Source organism: Lampris incognitus, chromosome 21, assembly GCF_029633865.1.
Source record: "Lampris incognitus isolate fLamInc1 chromosome 21, fLamInc1.hap2, whole genome shotgun sequence".
In the NCBI taxonomy this organism is placed as follows: Eukaryota; Metazoa; Chordata; class Actinopteri; order Lampriformes; family Lampridae; genus Lampris; species Lampris incognitus.
The window spans coordinates 10,402,868-10,419,984 of NC_079231.1; the positions used below are offsets into that span (position 1 = coordinate 10,402,868).

The 17,117-nt window shown below is 43.8% G+C and overlaps 1 protein-coding gene and 1 non-coding gene across 2 annotated transcripts in view; one reads left to right on the forward strand and one right to left on the reverse strand.

Moving 5' to 3' along the window:
* LOC130131574 (CLIP-associating protein 1-B-like) overlaps positions 1 to 17,117 on the reverse strand; it is an 81,737-nt gene that overhangs the window by 57,558 nt on the left and 7,062 nt on the right. Inside the window, exons 3-8 of the mRNA XM_056301324.1 lie at positions 16,033 to 16,111; positions 15,777 to 15,880; positions 15,318 to 15,409; positions 14,896 to 14,971; positions 12,795 to 12,892; positions 11,327 to 11,397 (exon numbers count right to left, since the gene is read on the reverse strand). Coding sequence (XP_056157299.1) covers positions 11,327 to 11,397; positions 12,795 to 12,892; positions 14,896 to 14,971; positions 15,318 to 15,409; positions 15,777 to 15,880; positions 16,033 to 16,111 — 520 coding nt within the window. The remainder of the gene's footprint in view (positions 1 to 11,326; positions 11,398 to 12,794; positions 12,893 to 14,895; positions 14,972 to 15,317; positions 15,410 to 15,776; positions 15,881 to 16,032; positions 16,112 to 17,117) is intronic.
* On the forward strand, positions 16,460 to 16,588 carry LOC130131863 (U4atac minor spliceosomal RNA). Its single transcript, XR_008812413.1, has one exon. It is a non-coding gene; the product is annotated as a U4atac minor spliceosomal RNA (small nuclear RNA).

Genomic DNA, 17,117 nt, shown 5'->3' on the forward strand with positions numbered 1-17,117 from the left:
GAGGCTGATGTCAATCTCTGTAAAATTTTGCCAAATCATTATGCAGATTGACAAGACCATACCGGATCAGTCAAGGCCCAGGTTAACAACGACCGCCATCGGTGCTGTGCCCTCACAGGGTACCGATGGAAACTATCAAATCTGCTGTGGCGACCCCTGAGAAACAGGGAACAAGCTGAAAGAAGAAGGAGGAAGAGGCTGATGGCAATCTCCCTTCCTGCTACTTTCAATTGACCCACAAGATGGCAATATTCCCATATTAGATCATCGTTCACCCTGATGACTACGCCATATTATACACAAGCTGACGATATTCCCACATATTAGATCACTGCTCACCCTGATGACTACACCATATTATACAGTCTGGTGTCATCTTTTTTGGTAATAGAATACAGGGGTGGGTGGGTGTGGGTGTGTGTGTGTGTGTGTGTGTGTGTGTGTGTGTGTGTGTGTGTGTGTGTGTGCGTGTGAGAGAGAGACAGAGAGAGACACAGAGAGAGAGAGAGAGACACACACACACACACACACACACACACACAGAGAGAGAGAGAGAGCAATAAAGAGAGAGAGAGACACACACACACACACACACACACACACACACACACACACACACACACACACACACACACACACACACACACAGACAGAGCCTGTAATCGTCATTGCAATGGTATTGTCTCATGGCCCAGCTCAAAAGATTATTTTTGTTCTATGTGACAGATTATTACTGTGTTTTTAGTGCAGCTGTGGACGTGAGCACGGAGCAAGTCAAGTCTTGTTCCCCCTATTAAGAGTCTTACTGTGTTGACTGCTGGTAAAATGTCAACTAAACGCAAATCTCTTATTCTTTAGGGGACAAGTTTCAATAGTTAAAAACCTGCCTCAAGAGTGTCCAGGTCGTGTAGAGGTCTATTCCACTGCCAACCAACATGGGGATCGCCAGTTCGAATCTCCATGTTACCTCCGGCTTGGTCGGACTTCCCTACAGACACAAGTGGCCATGTCTGCGGGTGGGAAGCCGGATGTGGGTATGTGCCCTGGTCGCTGCACTAGCGCCTCCTCTGGTCAGTCGGGGCGCCTGTTCGGGGGGGGGGCGCTGGGGGGAATAGCGTGATTCTCCCACATGCTATGTCCTCCTGGTGAAACTCCTCACTGTCAGGTGAAAAGAAGCAGCTGGTGACGTATCAGAGGACGCATGTGGTAGTCTGCAGCCCTCCCCAGATCAGCAGAGGGGGTGGAGCAACAACTGAGACAGCTCGGAAGAGTGGGGTAATTGGCCGGGTGCAATTGGGGAGAAAAAAGGGGCCCAAAAAAAAAATTAAAAAAAACTGCCTCAGTGGAAAACACTCAAGAAGGAAACATCAGATGCTCAAAATGTAGTAAGCTTGGAATTAGTCCTCAAATCACCGAGAATAAAAAAAGGGATTGCAAACTGTGATTCAAATTTCTGTTAAAACTGTGGGGATTACCACATTGATGGTTAGCCTGGAGCCCCACTGGATGCCAAGTCACAAGTTTGCCACCTGGCAGGGTCTGAAAGTCCTCGGTAGAAGCGGGATTGATGGAATCTGACAGCTGATCTTCAGGCTGCAAATTCAGAAAATGACTTGGTAGAGTTGAGGTGTGTAGCAGAGCAAAGTGCTGTGTCGCTGGCCGGTAAAGAACAGGGCATGGGAACTCAGGCAGGAACGACCTCCACAGCAGCCATGAGCGACCCGTTTCAACATACAAATAATCAACTTCTATTGCACTTGCCTTGATGCCAACCTCCTCCAAAATCATAACTGCAAAGACTGTCTGTCTTTTTCTAGCTCTGTCCGTCCATCTATGTATCCCTCTCTGTCTCCATCTGTCTCTCCCATGACATATGACAAATTCAGTGAACTTAAACAATACTGTTATCAGAACCATTGCTAGTAAACACCACGATCACATTTTCCGGTGTGGGAAGAAGGCGGTGCAAATTCATGTTTGCGGTGGCCTCACCCCGTACCATCCGTGCAGTGTCTTTGTCCACATCTGCGTCTAAGTTTGTCTTTATTTGATGGCTGGGAGAGCTGGTGCTGGATTGGCTGAGGGAGCTTGGTGTGCTTCGTCCTATGGGCCCAGGGACCACGGCTCTGCCTGGAGCTTTGCCCGAAGAGGTAACAACAAGGGTGGTCTGACAGGATGCGGGAGCAGGGCAGGCTAAGCTAATTGCTAGCCCATGCAGACCGGCAGTTCCCATTAACACAGAGGGTGATCTGGCGGCGGCCTTGCCTAGCCTTGACTGTGTTTTTAGTGTCGTCTTGTGGAGTGTGGGGAGGTGTGTCGAAGGGGTCTGGCTGGCTGGAGAGCTAGCGTCGGATCGGTTGAGGGAGCTTGGTCTGCTGCATCCTGTGGGCCCAGGGACCATGGCCCTGACCGGAGCAGCGCCCAACCACCGACGGCGGTCTAACAGGATGCAGAAGCAGGGCAGGCTAAGCAAACTGCTAGCCCATGCAGACTGGCAGTTTCAACAGCCATCCTAGCTGGCGTTCGTTCTCCTGGACAGTGAATTTTTTTTGTTTAGTTTAGATATATGTGCTAGTTTGGATCTATGTGCTCTTGTAGTTCTTCGATGTGTTTTTGTCTTTTTGTTGCACTGCTGTGGGCTGGGGGAATGGATGTTTCATTTCATTTCATTTCATGTGCGCAACTGCATGAAATGAAATGACAAATAGTGTTTCTGATTCTGATCACAGTAACAGGCTAGATAATCTGGAGGGTCATTCTAATCCAACATGGCTCATTCTATCATGAAAAGACTCCTGACAATCCAGACCTGGCCCATTTCCTGTGTGCCATGTGGGAACCAGAGCTAGTATTATACCTTCCAGAACAATCAGCTGGGACAAGAGTGGGAGGGAGTTTCACATCAGCCAGCTGAGAGTTCATTCACAACTTTCTCAGCAGATTAACTTCCATTCATTCATATCACCAGATCAGTCCAAGACATCTCCGGTTACACATGCTGTAGCTGACTCAGAACCAGGAAGCAGCACACATACACATCAGGTGGAAAACTTCTGGCAGTGATGCCGGAAGTGGGTATAATGTTATGAAGATTCTAAGGGCGCCAGAGTAGAGGGGGCGCCACAACAGTGCTCAAAAAATATTGAAAAGAAAAATAAATAAATCAGTTTTTTTTAAAAAATCAGTCATTCTTCAGAAGTGTTATTAAATTACAATGATTTAAAACGTACATTGAAAGGGTTTGTTTGTAAAAAAACAAAAAACAAAACATATACCTATATATATATGTGTGTGTGTGTGTGTGTGTGTGTGTGTGTGTGTTAATTTTTTGTTTTAGAAATTTATTTCTAGTTTTTTCCCTTATCCCACCCAATTACCCAATGGCATATGGCCAGATCTTGTCGAAGACCTCTCTGATTCGTGATCCACAGGAAAGAGCCCACAGGTTCAATCTGGGCTATGGTGGTATCGCATTCCTTTTTGTTAAGAGCATTTTATATGTAAATTTGTCAAACTAAGAAGATGGGTCCCTTATTAGAGAAGCTGTTGATGAGGGGACTGTTGGGCAAGGTGGTAGCATATGGGATGAAGGTAGAGGAAGGGGTTTAATGTTTAGAGAAGTCAGGAAAATAATAAAATAATTATTTGATTAAATAAATAAATAAAGGGCACTCAGTCATATTCTTTATAGGGGCGCAAAATCCTTGGCGGCACCCCTGACTTCTGGTTCAGGACAATGGGTCAAAAAGGGAACAGTACGCCCAGTATTAAAATGTGATATCAACGTAACATTTAAATAACGGGATTTAAACTGTAGGTGATTTCTCAGCCAATCTTGTCTAATAACTCCATACACTTATCATTAAAAGTCTATAATATGCACTGTCAGTGGTGCACAAACAGACTTCCTTAAGACTATCAAGACTAAATATCAGATTTATTTGCCGTGTGTTTCCAGACGAGTGTGGGAACATGGTGTAAACCGTGATGAACAAAACCACCATGAAGATGGTGTCAAACTGCTCACCGGGGATTGAACAGCACAGAGGAAAATAATCACTCCCCATGGAACAAAAAACACCAACAGTATCCTATGGATGTGCCAGTTGCCATTGAGTACATTTTGCATTCTACAGATCACATTTCAGTACCATTTAGATGTTGTGTCCTTGTGCCTTTTGAGTGGTAAAGGGAGAGAGCTGGCTGCTATGATGGCAAGAAGGAAAGTAGGTATACTGTGTGTGCAAGAGGCCAGGTGGAAAGGGAGTAAGGCCAGGAGCATTGGAGGTAGGTTCAAATCCTTCTATCATGATGCAGATGGGAGGAAAAGTGGGGTAGGGTAATCCTGAAGGAAGAGTATGTCATGTCAAGAGTGTGTTGGAGGTGAAGAGAGTGTTGGACAGAGTGATGAGTATGAAGCTGGAAATTGAAGGTGTGATGATGAACATTGTCAGCACATATGCCCCTAAATTGGGTGTGAGATGGAAGAGACAGAGAATTCTGGAGTGAGTTGGATGAAGTGCTGGAGAGGGTACCCAAGGAGGTACTATGACCTCAATAATTTAAACACTGACTGCAGAACAGCCTTAAAATAGGTTTCAAGTGTTTGGTCTTTCAGTCAGACAGAAATCAGTCAGATCTGACTTTTCAAAAACCTTGAACATAAAAGAACACTTATTTATAAATGACTTTTTTTTAATCTTTAACCATAACTGTTTGTGATTGTATGAAACTGTGGGAGTGGTCTAGTCCTCATTAGTATTCAAGAGCGACTCTTGAGTGACTGGTTGGCTGTAAGGGTGGGCGGGGTTTAATATTTTGATGATTTGATCTGATTGGCTGTATGTGATGTCTGATGACATCATGAGTATCAGAAAAAGAAGCTGGCTGAGAGAAACTGAACTAGGGGAACTTTGAAACAAAAATAACATTAAACATGAATTCTGACCTTTAGACTTCCTTTTTTGTTTTCAGGAGAAAGAGACAGTATGACGACGGTAATAAATGATGTTAAAAAAGATCAGTCTAACACTTAGGATCAAGTCCTAACACTGGATTCAATAGATCGATAGATCGATAGATCGATAGATAGATCGATAGTTTGGGTGGCGCGGTAGTTAGCGCATTTGCCTCACAGCAAGAAGGTCCTGGGTTCGATCCCCAGGGTTGTCCAATCTTGGGGATCGTCCCAGGCCGTCCTCTGTGTGGAGTTCGCATGTTCTCCCCGTGTCTGTGTGGGTTTCTTCCGGGTGCTCCGGTTTCCTCCCACAGTCCAAAGACATGTAGGTCAGGTGAATCGGCCGTACTAAATTGTCCCTAGGTGTGAATGTGTGTGTGTGGGCCCTGTGATGGCCATGTGTCTCCCCACCTGCCGACCAGTGACTGCTGGGAAAGGCTCCAGCTTCCTGTGACCCCGATTGGGATAAGCAGTTTGGATGATTGATGGCCGGACAGACAGACAGACAGACAGCTAGATAGATGGATAGATAGACAGACAGACAGAGGTGGCCTTAGCATGCCAAATCTCCAGCAGGACAATGGGCAACCCAGCATTGAATCAAGAGTATTGGCTTCAGAAGAGTTTCACTTTCTTCAGAAGAGAGTTTCATATTATGCCATCTCAATACCATCTAGAAGTTTTTCTCTTCTTGTAAGGAAAGTTTCTGCTGGGGAAAAATGAAGTAAGAGCAGACTAAAATGCTCTCTGTTCCTACTCCCCATGTACGGCATTCATTATTCAAGAAGCTGCAAACACTGCAACCCTAGTCCTGCCGATACAAAACAGCCCCCCCCCCCACACACACACACCTCCTCGGTGGAGGCCCTCCTGAGGCTGTGTGCGTCACTGGGCCATTCATCAGAACGCAGCAGGTGGGCTTCAGAGAATGTCACAAACTAAAATACGATCACAAGACTTGTTTGTTCTGTTCTGTTCTGACTTCGTCCGTCTCTCACACATCAAGTAAGAACAGGAGGGTAAACCCCTCAGCTGAAGGCTCAAACACCGGTGTCAAACACCGGGGTGCTTCCAGCATGAAGAGGTGATTTGCAAACAAGCAGCTTCTCTTGATAAGTGTTGGTAAATCCATTACATTTCCTGGAAAGCAGTAAATTGCTTTACTTCTGCACAAAAGATGAAATCCAACACTAACGACTAAATGTAGTGTGTCACAAATTTGTACCGCTTGATCCAACTTCTTTTTTTTTTTTTTAATCTGTGCATGGAAAGATTTTAGATTTCTCTAATGGAGAGAAGATAAAGGAAATCTCATTTTAGTCTAGTAGTGACCCCAGACTAGCAATTTACAACGCTGGTTTTCCGTAATGAATCACATCAATTACCTTACTACACTATGAAAAAAAGTATTTATACATACACATATACAACTTTATATTTTTCATAGATGAATCACCTTGTATTCATCAATCTGTTTATTTTATTAAAGTAAAGCAGCTGGGCATCAAGAAACCAGATGATCATGCTACATTTTAAAGCTAAAAAAAGGACTTATAATGTCCACTGCAGAACAAAAATAGACCTTGATGTGGATTCAAAAGGGATTCAAAAGAAGAAACAAACCAAACACATTTTTGTAATCCGTGTGTGTGTGTGTGTGTGTGTGTGGCGGGGGGGGGGGGGGGGGGGGTCAAGGAGTACGTAATGGAGTCAGAAGATGTGGGAAGGAAAACTGCAATGTGGAAGAGTGTGAAGTTGGGAAGGAGCAAGCAAAGTGCCTGCACTGCAAGGGAAAGTACGATACGGGGTCAGCACAGTGTCCCAAAAGAATTAAGGAAGAAAAAGTGAATGAGATGAGAGCAGACATGGGATTGTCATATGGTGAAGTTGCTGAAAGATAGGAGAGAAACGACAAGATGGTGGCAGTGCAAAAAGAATCAGAGCAGAAAAAGAACAGAGCTGGATTTCTGCATGGATAAGAAAAGATTTTTGGCATCCTTTGTCATGGTCATAAATTGTGCCACTGAAATAAAGGGGAAGTCAGAAAGAATCAAGATGGTGCTGGATGCTGCCAGGAGATAATTGAACATTGTGGGACATATCTGGAGAAGATCTAGATGTTACACTGCAGGGAGAATTTGCATCAACTAAGACAATTGGGTCTGGGTTATAGAATGGAAAATGTCGTGACTGGGATCACTCTGGGTGAACAATGTATTGTTAGTGTTGTGAAGTTCCTACATTCCAGAAGATGGCGGTAATGCAACATTTATGAATGCCCACCGCCATAAAACCACACAGAAAAAGAAGACGAAGACAAAATAATAATAATATAATAATAATAATCAGTTCAGCTTCTTAGCATGATTACAGATGAGTCCAGGCTTCCCAGTCCATTAGAAAACAACTACACTAGATTAACACTTCCCACAATTAATAATCATACAACTCAAACATGTTACCTTATTTAAATGACACATACTAGTTCCAACATTCATGTTCTTAAACAAATACATATCACAATCTAATAACCCATCCATCCATTATCCAAACCAGTTATCCTAATCAGGGTCGTGGGGATGCTGCAGCCCAGCAGTCATTGGGCGGCAGCGGGGGAGACACCCTGGACAGCCCACCAGGCCATCACAAGGCCAATCTAATAACCATGTTACTCAAATCTCCAGATATAATGCAATTAATGACGAGAGAGACTATTTTCGACCAAAAAAAAAACCCAAGATCATTTCAGCTCAACAACAAGCCTCAAATAAAAAGCACAGCAAAACAAGCAGGCTTACCTGTCCCAAACAGCTTGCTCATTAGACTCGGCACCAAAACATGATCCAACGTATACTTCACCGCTGCAACCTCACACGAAAAAACACGACAATCTGACAGGAAGAGAAGTCCTAAACGAGACAGTGTGGTCACAGAGAGGAGCCTGACGGCAGCAGGATAAAAGATTTAGAGTGCACCTGACCCATGCACCTGCGGAGGCTCCTGCGGGAGAATGTGGGAGGCGTGTTGACAGCGGGTTGATCAGAAGTGTGTTAAAACAGAGAGAGAGAGAGAGAGAGAGAGAGAGAGAGAGAGAGAGAGAGAGAGAGAGAGAGAGAGAGAGACGTTACCTTCTGTTGTGGTCATAGCAGGGAAAGACTCTCCAGCCCCGTTAAACAAACACACACACGGCTGCTGGTTGTGATGGAAAGGTAGCAGTACACACTCACAACACTGTCCTGTCACTGGTGCACCGCGATGTCCCTCCACCCTTCTCTTCTCTCCCTTTCCAAACCAGTCTTGTGACCATATGGACGACTGCAGACTGTCTTCCAAAATAAAGGCGCAAAGACTTGAGGAGTGGAGTTCTGAGTCAGTCTCTCTCTTTCTCTCTCTCTCTCTCTCATCCCGTCTTGTGACCGACCATATGGACAACATCTGCTGACTGTCCTCCAAAATAAAAGCGCAAAGACATGAGGCGTAAAGGGGATTTTTACTGCTTATAACTAGGCCACTTTCAGTCTCTTTATCTAACCGTCGTCTCTCTTGATCTCTCTCTCCATTTTTTTCTGTCTGTGGCTGTTGTTTTGCCATTCCCTCTCATTCTCTCCATTTTTTTTCTCAGTCCCTCTGACCGTTCAGTTGGCATCTCAGTTCCTCTATTACTTCAGTTCTCTCTGGCTCCCCCCCACCTTATTTTCTCTCTCTTTCGTTCCTCTTTTTTTTCTTTCATTCTCTTACCACCCCCCACCTCCCTTCCCCCCATCTCTCTCTTTCTTTCTCTCTCTCTGTGTTTTCCACTGCTGTGCTCAGGTGAAATTTAACATCCTGTCAGTTGTCAGTGTGCTGATACACACAATCCTTTAAAGCGGCTCCTGGTGGCGTTGTTAGCTAGCAGGAGAACCTCGCTCCATTTAGGAGATGGCACAGAGGAGCTCAACTGTTAGCTCCAACGACACATTGCTGAGTGTATTAGCCCAATGTGAGGACAAGGGCAAAGAAATGACCTGATTCATAAATAAGTGGAAAAATGTACAGCATGATGGGAGCTCATCCAAGACCCCATGACATGACATCAAGCAGAGTTAGCCCAGTGACAAATTAGTTTCTCTAACCAAAGAGAGCTGCTTTGTCTCTCACCATTATACCATTGCGATTTAAGCATTTCAGCCTCACGACTCATGTGATGATGCTTATGTCATGATGCTTATGATTTAGCTCAGGTGCTCATGGTATAGTAAACACTAGCTTAAGAAAGCTATGACACCTACCCTATACACTAGATACTATACACTCCACTCTGCAATCTGTACAACTGTCAACCCAGATCAACACTTTCCATTACAGCCAAAAGCAGAACTACTTCAAAACAGAAAACCCGACAACATATTGATATCGGACAGTTGGAACGGACTGTTTTACACTCTGGTACAGACTCCTTTCAGTCTTTTCTCTCAGTTTTCTTCAGGGTCATTATTCCTGCAGTGAAAGGGCTGAAAGCTCATCGCCTCACCGGTCACAAAGAGAGAAGCTCAGGTTGCAATTCCCCCACCGAGACATGACGAGCACGCCCAGGTGTGAGCCATCCAGACCAGGTAGAGGAGTGGATAGTCTGATGAAGGCTGTTCACAGTCAGCACTCCTTTACAGTGACTGCTGAATAAAGACGGTTGTCGTGTTTTCAGCGTACGGCACTGTTATTCATAATCATCCATCCATCCATTCTCCAAACCGCTTAGCCTGCTCTCAGGGTCGCGGGGATGCTGGAGCCTATCCCAGCAGTCATTGGGTGGCAGGCGGGGAGACACCCTGGACAAGCCGCCAGGCCATCACAGAGCCGACACACACCTGACCTACATGTCTTTGGACTGCGGGAGGAAACCGGAGCGCCCAGAGGAAACCTATGCTGACACGGGGAGAACACACAAACTCCACACGGAGGATGACCCAGGACAACCCCAAAGGTTGGACTACCCCGGAGCTCGAACCCAGGACCTTCTTGCTGTGAGGTGACCACGCCACTGCGCTACCGCGCCTCCTTATTTTATAATAATATCAAGATTCAAGATTCTTTATCTGTTACGTCTCATTATACAAGTACAAGAGAGTAAAATTCTTGTGTTTCGGCTCCTCAACACTGCAGCAACAATAGTAATAAAATAACAACAAAACAGAACAAAAAAGCAGTAATAATAATAAGCAGTGTGTGGTGTATGTAGGGTGCTGTGTGTGAGTGTGTGTGCATGTGTGTAGGCCCAGCCTTAATAAATGTGCATATGTGTATGTAGTTGTTTGTATATTTGTGTGTGTTTGTGTATGCCAAGCTACATCTGTGTGAGTGTGTTTGTGTGTGTAAACTGATGATCCGCTGAAGACCATAGGTCAGTACCAGTCATTCCGGCACCAGGCTTAGTGTCTTTAATGTTCTTTGTTCAAAAGCCTGGTTGCTTGGTGGAAAAAGCTGTTCCAGAGCCTACTGGTCTGAGCTTTGAGGCTGCGGTACTGCTTGCCTGACCGTAGCAGCTGGAGCAACACTTGAATCTTGAATCTAGGGGCAATTTAGCACGGCTGATTTACCTGACCTACATGTCTTTGAACTGTGGGAGGAAACCGGAGCACCCGGAGGAAACCCACGCGGACACGGGGAGAACATGCAAATTCCACACAGAGGACGACCCAGGACGATCCCCAAGGTTGGACTGCCCCAGGGCTCGAACCCAGCACCTTCTTGCTGTGAGGCGACCGCATTAACCACTGCGCCACCGTGCCACCTTATTCTATAATAATGATAATATAATAATGAATAGTATCATATTCATAATCAATGGTCAGCTTATAAGACTATCGAGCCTTGTTCTGGCATTCTTTGGTGACTGATTATTTTTAAGTTTCTTTTTAACCAAGACGGCAGTGAACAGCGGTGACAGGCCACCTTGTATTCTGTCTCCAAAAGTCATGGACATTATTTCAAAAGGAGAGTTTAGTCTAAGAAGCATTGTTTTTTTCCCAGTGTTTGAGGGATATAGAGTTTTCCGTCAAACCTTCATGCGAGACAGTTTAACAAGTTTACAATTTTGCTAGACTCTCAAGTAACAATGAAATCCCGAACTCTGCCAGTGTCAGGGTCATGCATGCTGAAGACTACATGAATTGGAAGCCCTGGCATTTTAGTACAACGTTTACCCCACTGTCCGACACAAGCACAAACCATGCACACAATACACCACAGTAGAGATACTTTCCCTCAACCACAGTGTGTTCAGCCCAGCCAGGTACATCCCAGTACTTGTGCAATAGACAAGCTCTATACTACATGAACACGATCTGTCAGAAACATGAAGAGAGCGAGATAAGAACTTAGATGACAGCCTACCTGACAGTGGCGACGGCACCATGTTCCCCGACCTCTGGACTTCATCAAACTTGCTGAAGATGACATTCAGCCTGCCAAGGGCACAGAAAAACCCAAGTCTGTGTTATTGCAGTCAACTGCTATGATAGCACACAAGTCATAAGACAGGAGATTGTCAGATTAAAACAGAAAAACATGCCCTGCAGTCACTGCCATAGAAATAGGGCTTTAGACAGCAATGGGAAATCTCTGGCGAACAATTAAATGGGTCAACAGAACACCCAAACACTGTCTGAAGGTCCAAATCCTAAAATACACTGACAGCAAACCACAGTACAAACTACTGGGTAGTTCAACTGGACTGAACGGGACTCCTGTGGCTAGGACGTTTGTTTCGATGAAAACATGCTTACTACATGCTTCATACTTCACAGAAACTGGTCTGACCATAGGAAGAAAGAAAGTCCCTTTATTTTGTCATTGCATTCTCACAACGAATGTGCTCTCTGCATTTAACCCATCCTACTGTATAGCAGCAGTGGGCAGCTGCAGCACCCGCAGACCAACTCCAGTTCTTCTTTCCATTGCCTTGCTCAGAGGCACAGGCAGGAGTATTAACATTAACATGCATGTCTTTTGGATGGTGGGAGGAAACCCACGCAGACACGGGCAGAACATGCAAACTCCAAGAAAGGACCTGGACGGCCTGGGGTTCGAACCCAGGATTTTCTTGCTGTGAGGCAACAGTGCTGACCACTGGGCCACCGTGCTGCCCCATAGCCCGTTTATAGCACACTCCTATTCTGTTAAACTTCTTATGATGCTCTTATTTGTATGTGCAGTCATACTAATATTTATATCTTTTAAACTTATATTTAGTGTTTGCTATCTGAACCTTAGATTTCATTCTCTCAATTTACACTTCTCTCATCTTATCTGTGTACATGTGCATATGTGATATGTTCAACTGAAAACAACGTACCTAGAAAAATGCCTTGCATGTGATCATACTTGGCCAATAAAATTGTCTCTGATCTAAAAACCGTGAAAGTACTGGGTGAATCTTTGTGCATACAGCTAAAGTAGCTGGTAGTAGAACAGAGTAAGTAGGAAAAAAAAAGCTGAAGGTATTTTATCAGAGGTGATGTTACAGCCAAGATGAAGATTTCAGGGGGGCTTGGGCATAGTACCGCTTCGATAACTACAACAGGATGAGTGATATTCCTTCTATAAAGCATCACAATGAATTCAAAATTATTGGCTGTGATTTAGCATGAGAAAATTGATTGTACCATAACTAGGAAACCAACCCCCCCCCATGTAAAAAATGGTTGCAACCATGCTGCAACTTAAAGCTGATTAAATGCCCCTGAATCCCCACCAGAAAGGTGTTGACCTCGACCCTCCAGTGTTTCACCCTTGACTCCACCTGTGTCTCCAATGGTCAGTGTGTCTGTCCAGGCCAGAGGCAGTACAAATGGCAACATACCGTGACTGAGGCAGGCCCTTCTTCCCCAGGTCCATCCTCACTCTCTCCCCGACGTGGCGGTAGATCTCCACAAGGCAGCTCATGGCCACATCACGCACCTGCAAGAGGCCAATAAAGATAAATACACACACACACACACACACACACACACACACACACACACACACACACACACACACACACACACACACACACACACACACACACACACACACACACACACACACACACACACGACTGCTGAGTAATTTTAGCCGTGGCAATTATGTGTTGTACAATACCAGATACTTTGACAAGTTGCCAGTGTTTCGGTTTTTTTTTTAATTCAAACAAATGACCTAGTTGGTAAAATAAGGGTTCTAGTGGTGAAAATCTTCCAAATCTTGGGAGTGAAAATGGCTTTCACAAGTTTTATCTACGCAACCAGATAATCAGTCTCTGTTCAGTCCAAGCAATCATTTATTTTGGTAAAATAAGGAATATTTCAAGAAGATCTTTTGAATTTAGGATCGGCGATCACTCCTGGAAGGCTTTTTTTTATTGTATTTTGGGAGTGTGTGGAGCATCATGAAGGGAAGTGGGGGGGGGGGCACGGCTTCCTGTGCCAGGGAGGAAGTTGGGTTCCGGTGATGATGGAGCGCTACAGCTTATCACTGGACAACAGACTCCAGAGAAGAGCAGACCAGCATGTGGCCTGACTGTTAGACAGACCAGCACACGACTAAAGAGTCATGGGTTTGACTCCTGTAGTGAACCATGTTTACAACTGGAGTGTTTTGACTCACTCACTGACAAAGTTCAGCTATACAACTATGCAGCACATACAGTGCATCCGGAAAGTATTCACACCCCTTCACTTTCCCCACATTTTGTTATGTTACAGCCTTATTCCAAAATGGATTAAATTCCTTTTTTTCTCATCAATCTACACACAACACCCCATAATGACAAAGTGAAAAAGGTTTTGTAGAAATTTTTGCAAATTTATTAAAAATAAAAAACTGAAATATTGCATGTATAAGTATTCACACCCTTTACTCAGTACTTGGTTGAGGCATCCTTGGCAGCGATTACAGCCTCAAGTCTTCTTGGGTATGAAGCTACAAGCTTGGCACACCTATATTTGGGGTATTTCTCCCATTCTTCTCTGCAGATCCTCTCAAGCTCTGTAAGGTTAGATGAGGAGTGTCGCTGCACAGCTATTTTCACGGGTTTGACTCCTGTAGTGAACCATGTGTGCAACTGAAGTGTTTTGACTCACTCACTGACAAAGTTCAGCTATACAACTATGCAGCACATACAGATAGACTATCTACACTGTCAAGTAATTTTACTTGTTTTACACACACACACACACACACACACACACACACACACACACACACACACATATATATATATATATATATATATATATGTAGCGAGTACCAAGCTAATATAGACTTTTTTTCTTACATTTTGCATTGTGTTTTGTGTACAAGTACCACAGTGAGAAAGGCATCAAGTCACATGATAATAAAACTTAGTTGGTGAAAAAAAAAACTGAAATTTTCCAAAGGAAGTGAACGCACACAACCTCAATGAAAGCAGGTGTTGAAAAAACATAATGTCATTGCTGTCAAGCAAAGACTTAACAGTAATGTCAGATTTCTACCAGCTGAGGGCGCTTCAGGAACAATATCGCTGCAGGAGGCAGGACTGAACACTTTATTCCTCAATGCAACGCTTTCTCCAAACCTTCAGTTTCAGTTTGATTCAAAAATCAAAACAAAGGTTCACAAATGACTGGGCAACTCACTTAATCACTCTTTAGTTGGAAATTATATTTCATCAATTGCTCTGTGTGTTAATAAAGCTGAAAACAATATTTTCATTATTTTTCAGTTCCTGGACATATTCAAGTAAATTACCCATTCTTGATTACACTGTTCTGAAGGGTTAAATTATCTTTAAGCTAAAAACAACTTCTTATCGTTTTAATATAGTGATTCAGAATTTAAAAATAACGTTGAACCTCATGTTTCCACATAAGCATGGAAAGCCACTGAGCACAGGTGAAGTCATTAATTCAATAAGGATGTTTGTGGGTAACAGACAGTACCTGACTTGTTGGATCCCCAAGGAGGTTACAGATGTGGGGCACAATCTTGCTCAGCGTTAAACTTTGGGCTCCATAACTGGAAAAAAATAATAAAATTTTAATAAAATGTTATTCCATTATGAGATTTCCACTCTGAAAAACACAACTGACGACTGAAAATACAGACTTAGTTTAGACGTTCTGCTATTGAATTATTCTTTCACACAGGATAAGTCAGTCACTGACAGCATGATGACTGCTTTTCCAGACTTAAGTGTATACATACTAAATATGTTTCATGGAAACATTTGTAATGGCTGTACAGTATTTTGTAGAACAAGCCTTATGAACACTCACATAAACATCTAATAATAAGTTCAAACCTTAAGAACCAGACCCTGAGAAGCAGATTTGATTTAACACCTCTTGTGTACCACACTTACACATTCAAGGTAGAGATGAGGCATAGGCAGAGTCCCTCTCTGGTCCTGTTGTTCTTATGCTTAAAGCCTCCAATAATTCGATCCCACACGTACTAAAATGATGTTACATGCACACACACATACACAATATAAAGAAGAGATTTATTAAACACTGACATGATATAACACACAGCATGAAGGACAGATTCCTTACACACGGAAAATATATTACTCAGACTGAAAGACAAGTACACATCATGAGAAACACATTCCAAAACACACCGAGAAGCAAGTCACCCACTGCATACATAAACAACAGAATACACACACACTAACAGATGACAAACACAGCATGAAATACACATTCCACAGACCTCTTCTCAACACAGTTGGAGTGCCTGTGTGTGTGTGTGTGTGTGTGTGTGTGTGTGTGTGTGTGTGTGTGTGTGTGTGTGTGTGTGTGTGTGTGTGTGTGTCTACCTGTGGGTTAGCAGCCTGATCCATAATTTTCAACAGGAGAGCCTGGTCCTGGTCTCGGACTTGGTCCTTTGCATCTCCCAAACGATCGATCAAACTGGGCAGAACTGATAGGACAGACACAAGTCTGCAGGTTAGCACTGGTTGTAATCTGTAAAAGTGCTCTGCAACACAGAATTTCTCACGTTTTCTTTTGTGTAGCCTCTAAGTGATTATCCATTCAGTCATACAGAATGAGAATTACCAAGAGATAACATACCAGTTCCAACCTGGGTCCTAAAGCGCTCTTGTAGTCTGTCAATCAGAGCTGACAATATGTCCATTCCCAGCAAAACCACCTTCAACAAAAAGCAACAAACATTTTTTTTTCCAATTAAATTATCGATAGCAAAAAAAATAAAGCAGAATTAATTATTACAAAGCATATAAATACAAGACTGGTTGATATTCACAGCAAACCAATGCATTCTCATACATGCTGCAAAGGATTATGGGTAATGTGACAAAATCCAGCTCTTTTTCCTTCTCTCTCACACATGGAAACGAAACAAGTGCTACAATGAACCTAACACGATAAACAAATACCTGCTCTTTCATTCTGCACTGGGAAACACTGAGTAGTAGAGCAACCGTAAATGAAGACACAACTCTACACTGGTAAGTACAAAACCGAGTGTCATAAACCAGCTTTCCTTGTCTTGGGGTGAGGTGGGTAACTCAATGAACGTTTAGTGAGAGTTCCCCTGCTAACACCAAAGCAACACACGCGCATCATCTGAACCACAAATTCAGATCATGGTGCAATTTTTGGAAACTCTCCCTTACAGCAAAACAAACGCCCGTAAAACCCTAATAATTATAAGAAAGCCACGTGGGCTCTGCCACCATCTGGTGGGCAGAGTCCAGCATTGCTATCTTAACGGGAGCCCTCAGACCGGCGGCTTCTGATGCAGCCGCGCTCTCACGGGATCCGCTAAACGGCAGCTGGCAGAACGGAACAGCAAGAACCACAAACTGCGCGGCGGGACGGCGAAACAACGACAGGTCTGCGACGGTATTGTTTATTGTCTGCAGAAAAAAAAAATGAAATTGCACAAACGTATTTTGTTCTCGTTTCATTTAATTACACACAGTAATTATGTCAGTTCATATACCTGTAAAATTACATTGTCAAAATCCACCACGCTTTCTGTTTTGTGATGCGCTACGTCACAGACTTTCCTTTCGATCCGACACCAAAGATCAAATTTCACTACTATGTCATGTCCGTTTCTTCTTGTTTTTCTTGCCCTTTTCTATCGGTCTAGGGGAGGAGCACTGCTTGGCGTCGTGTGTGGCTGCCGC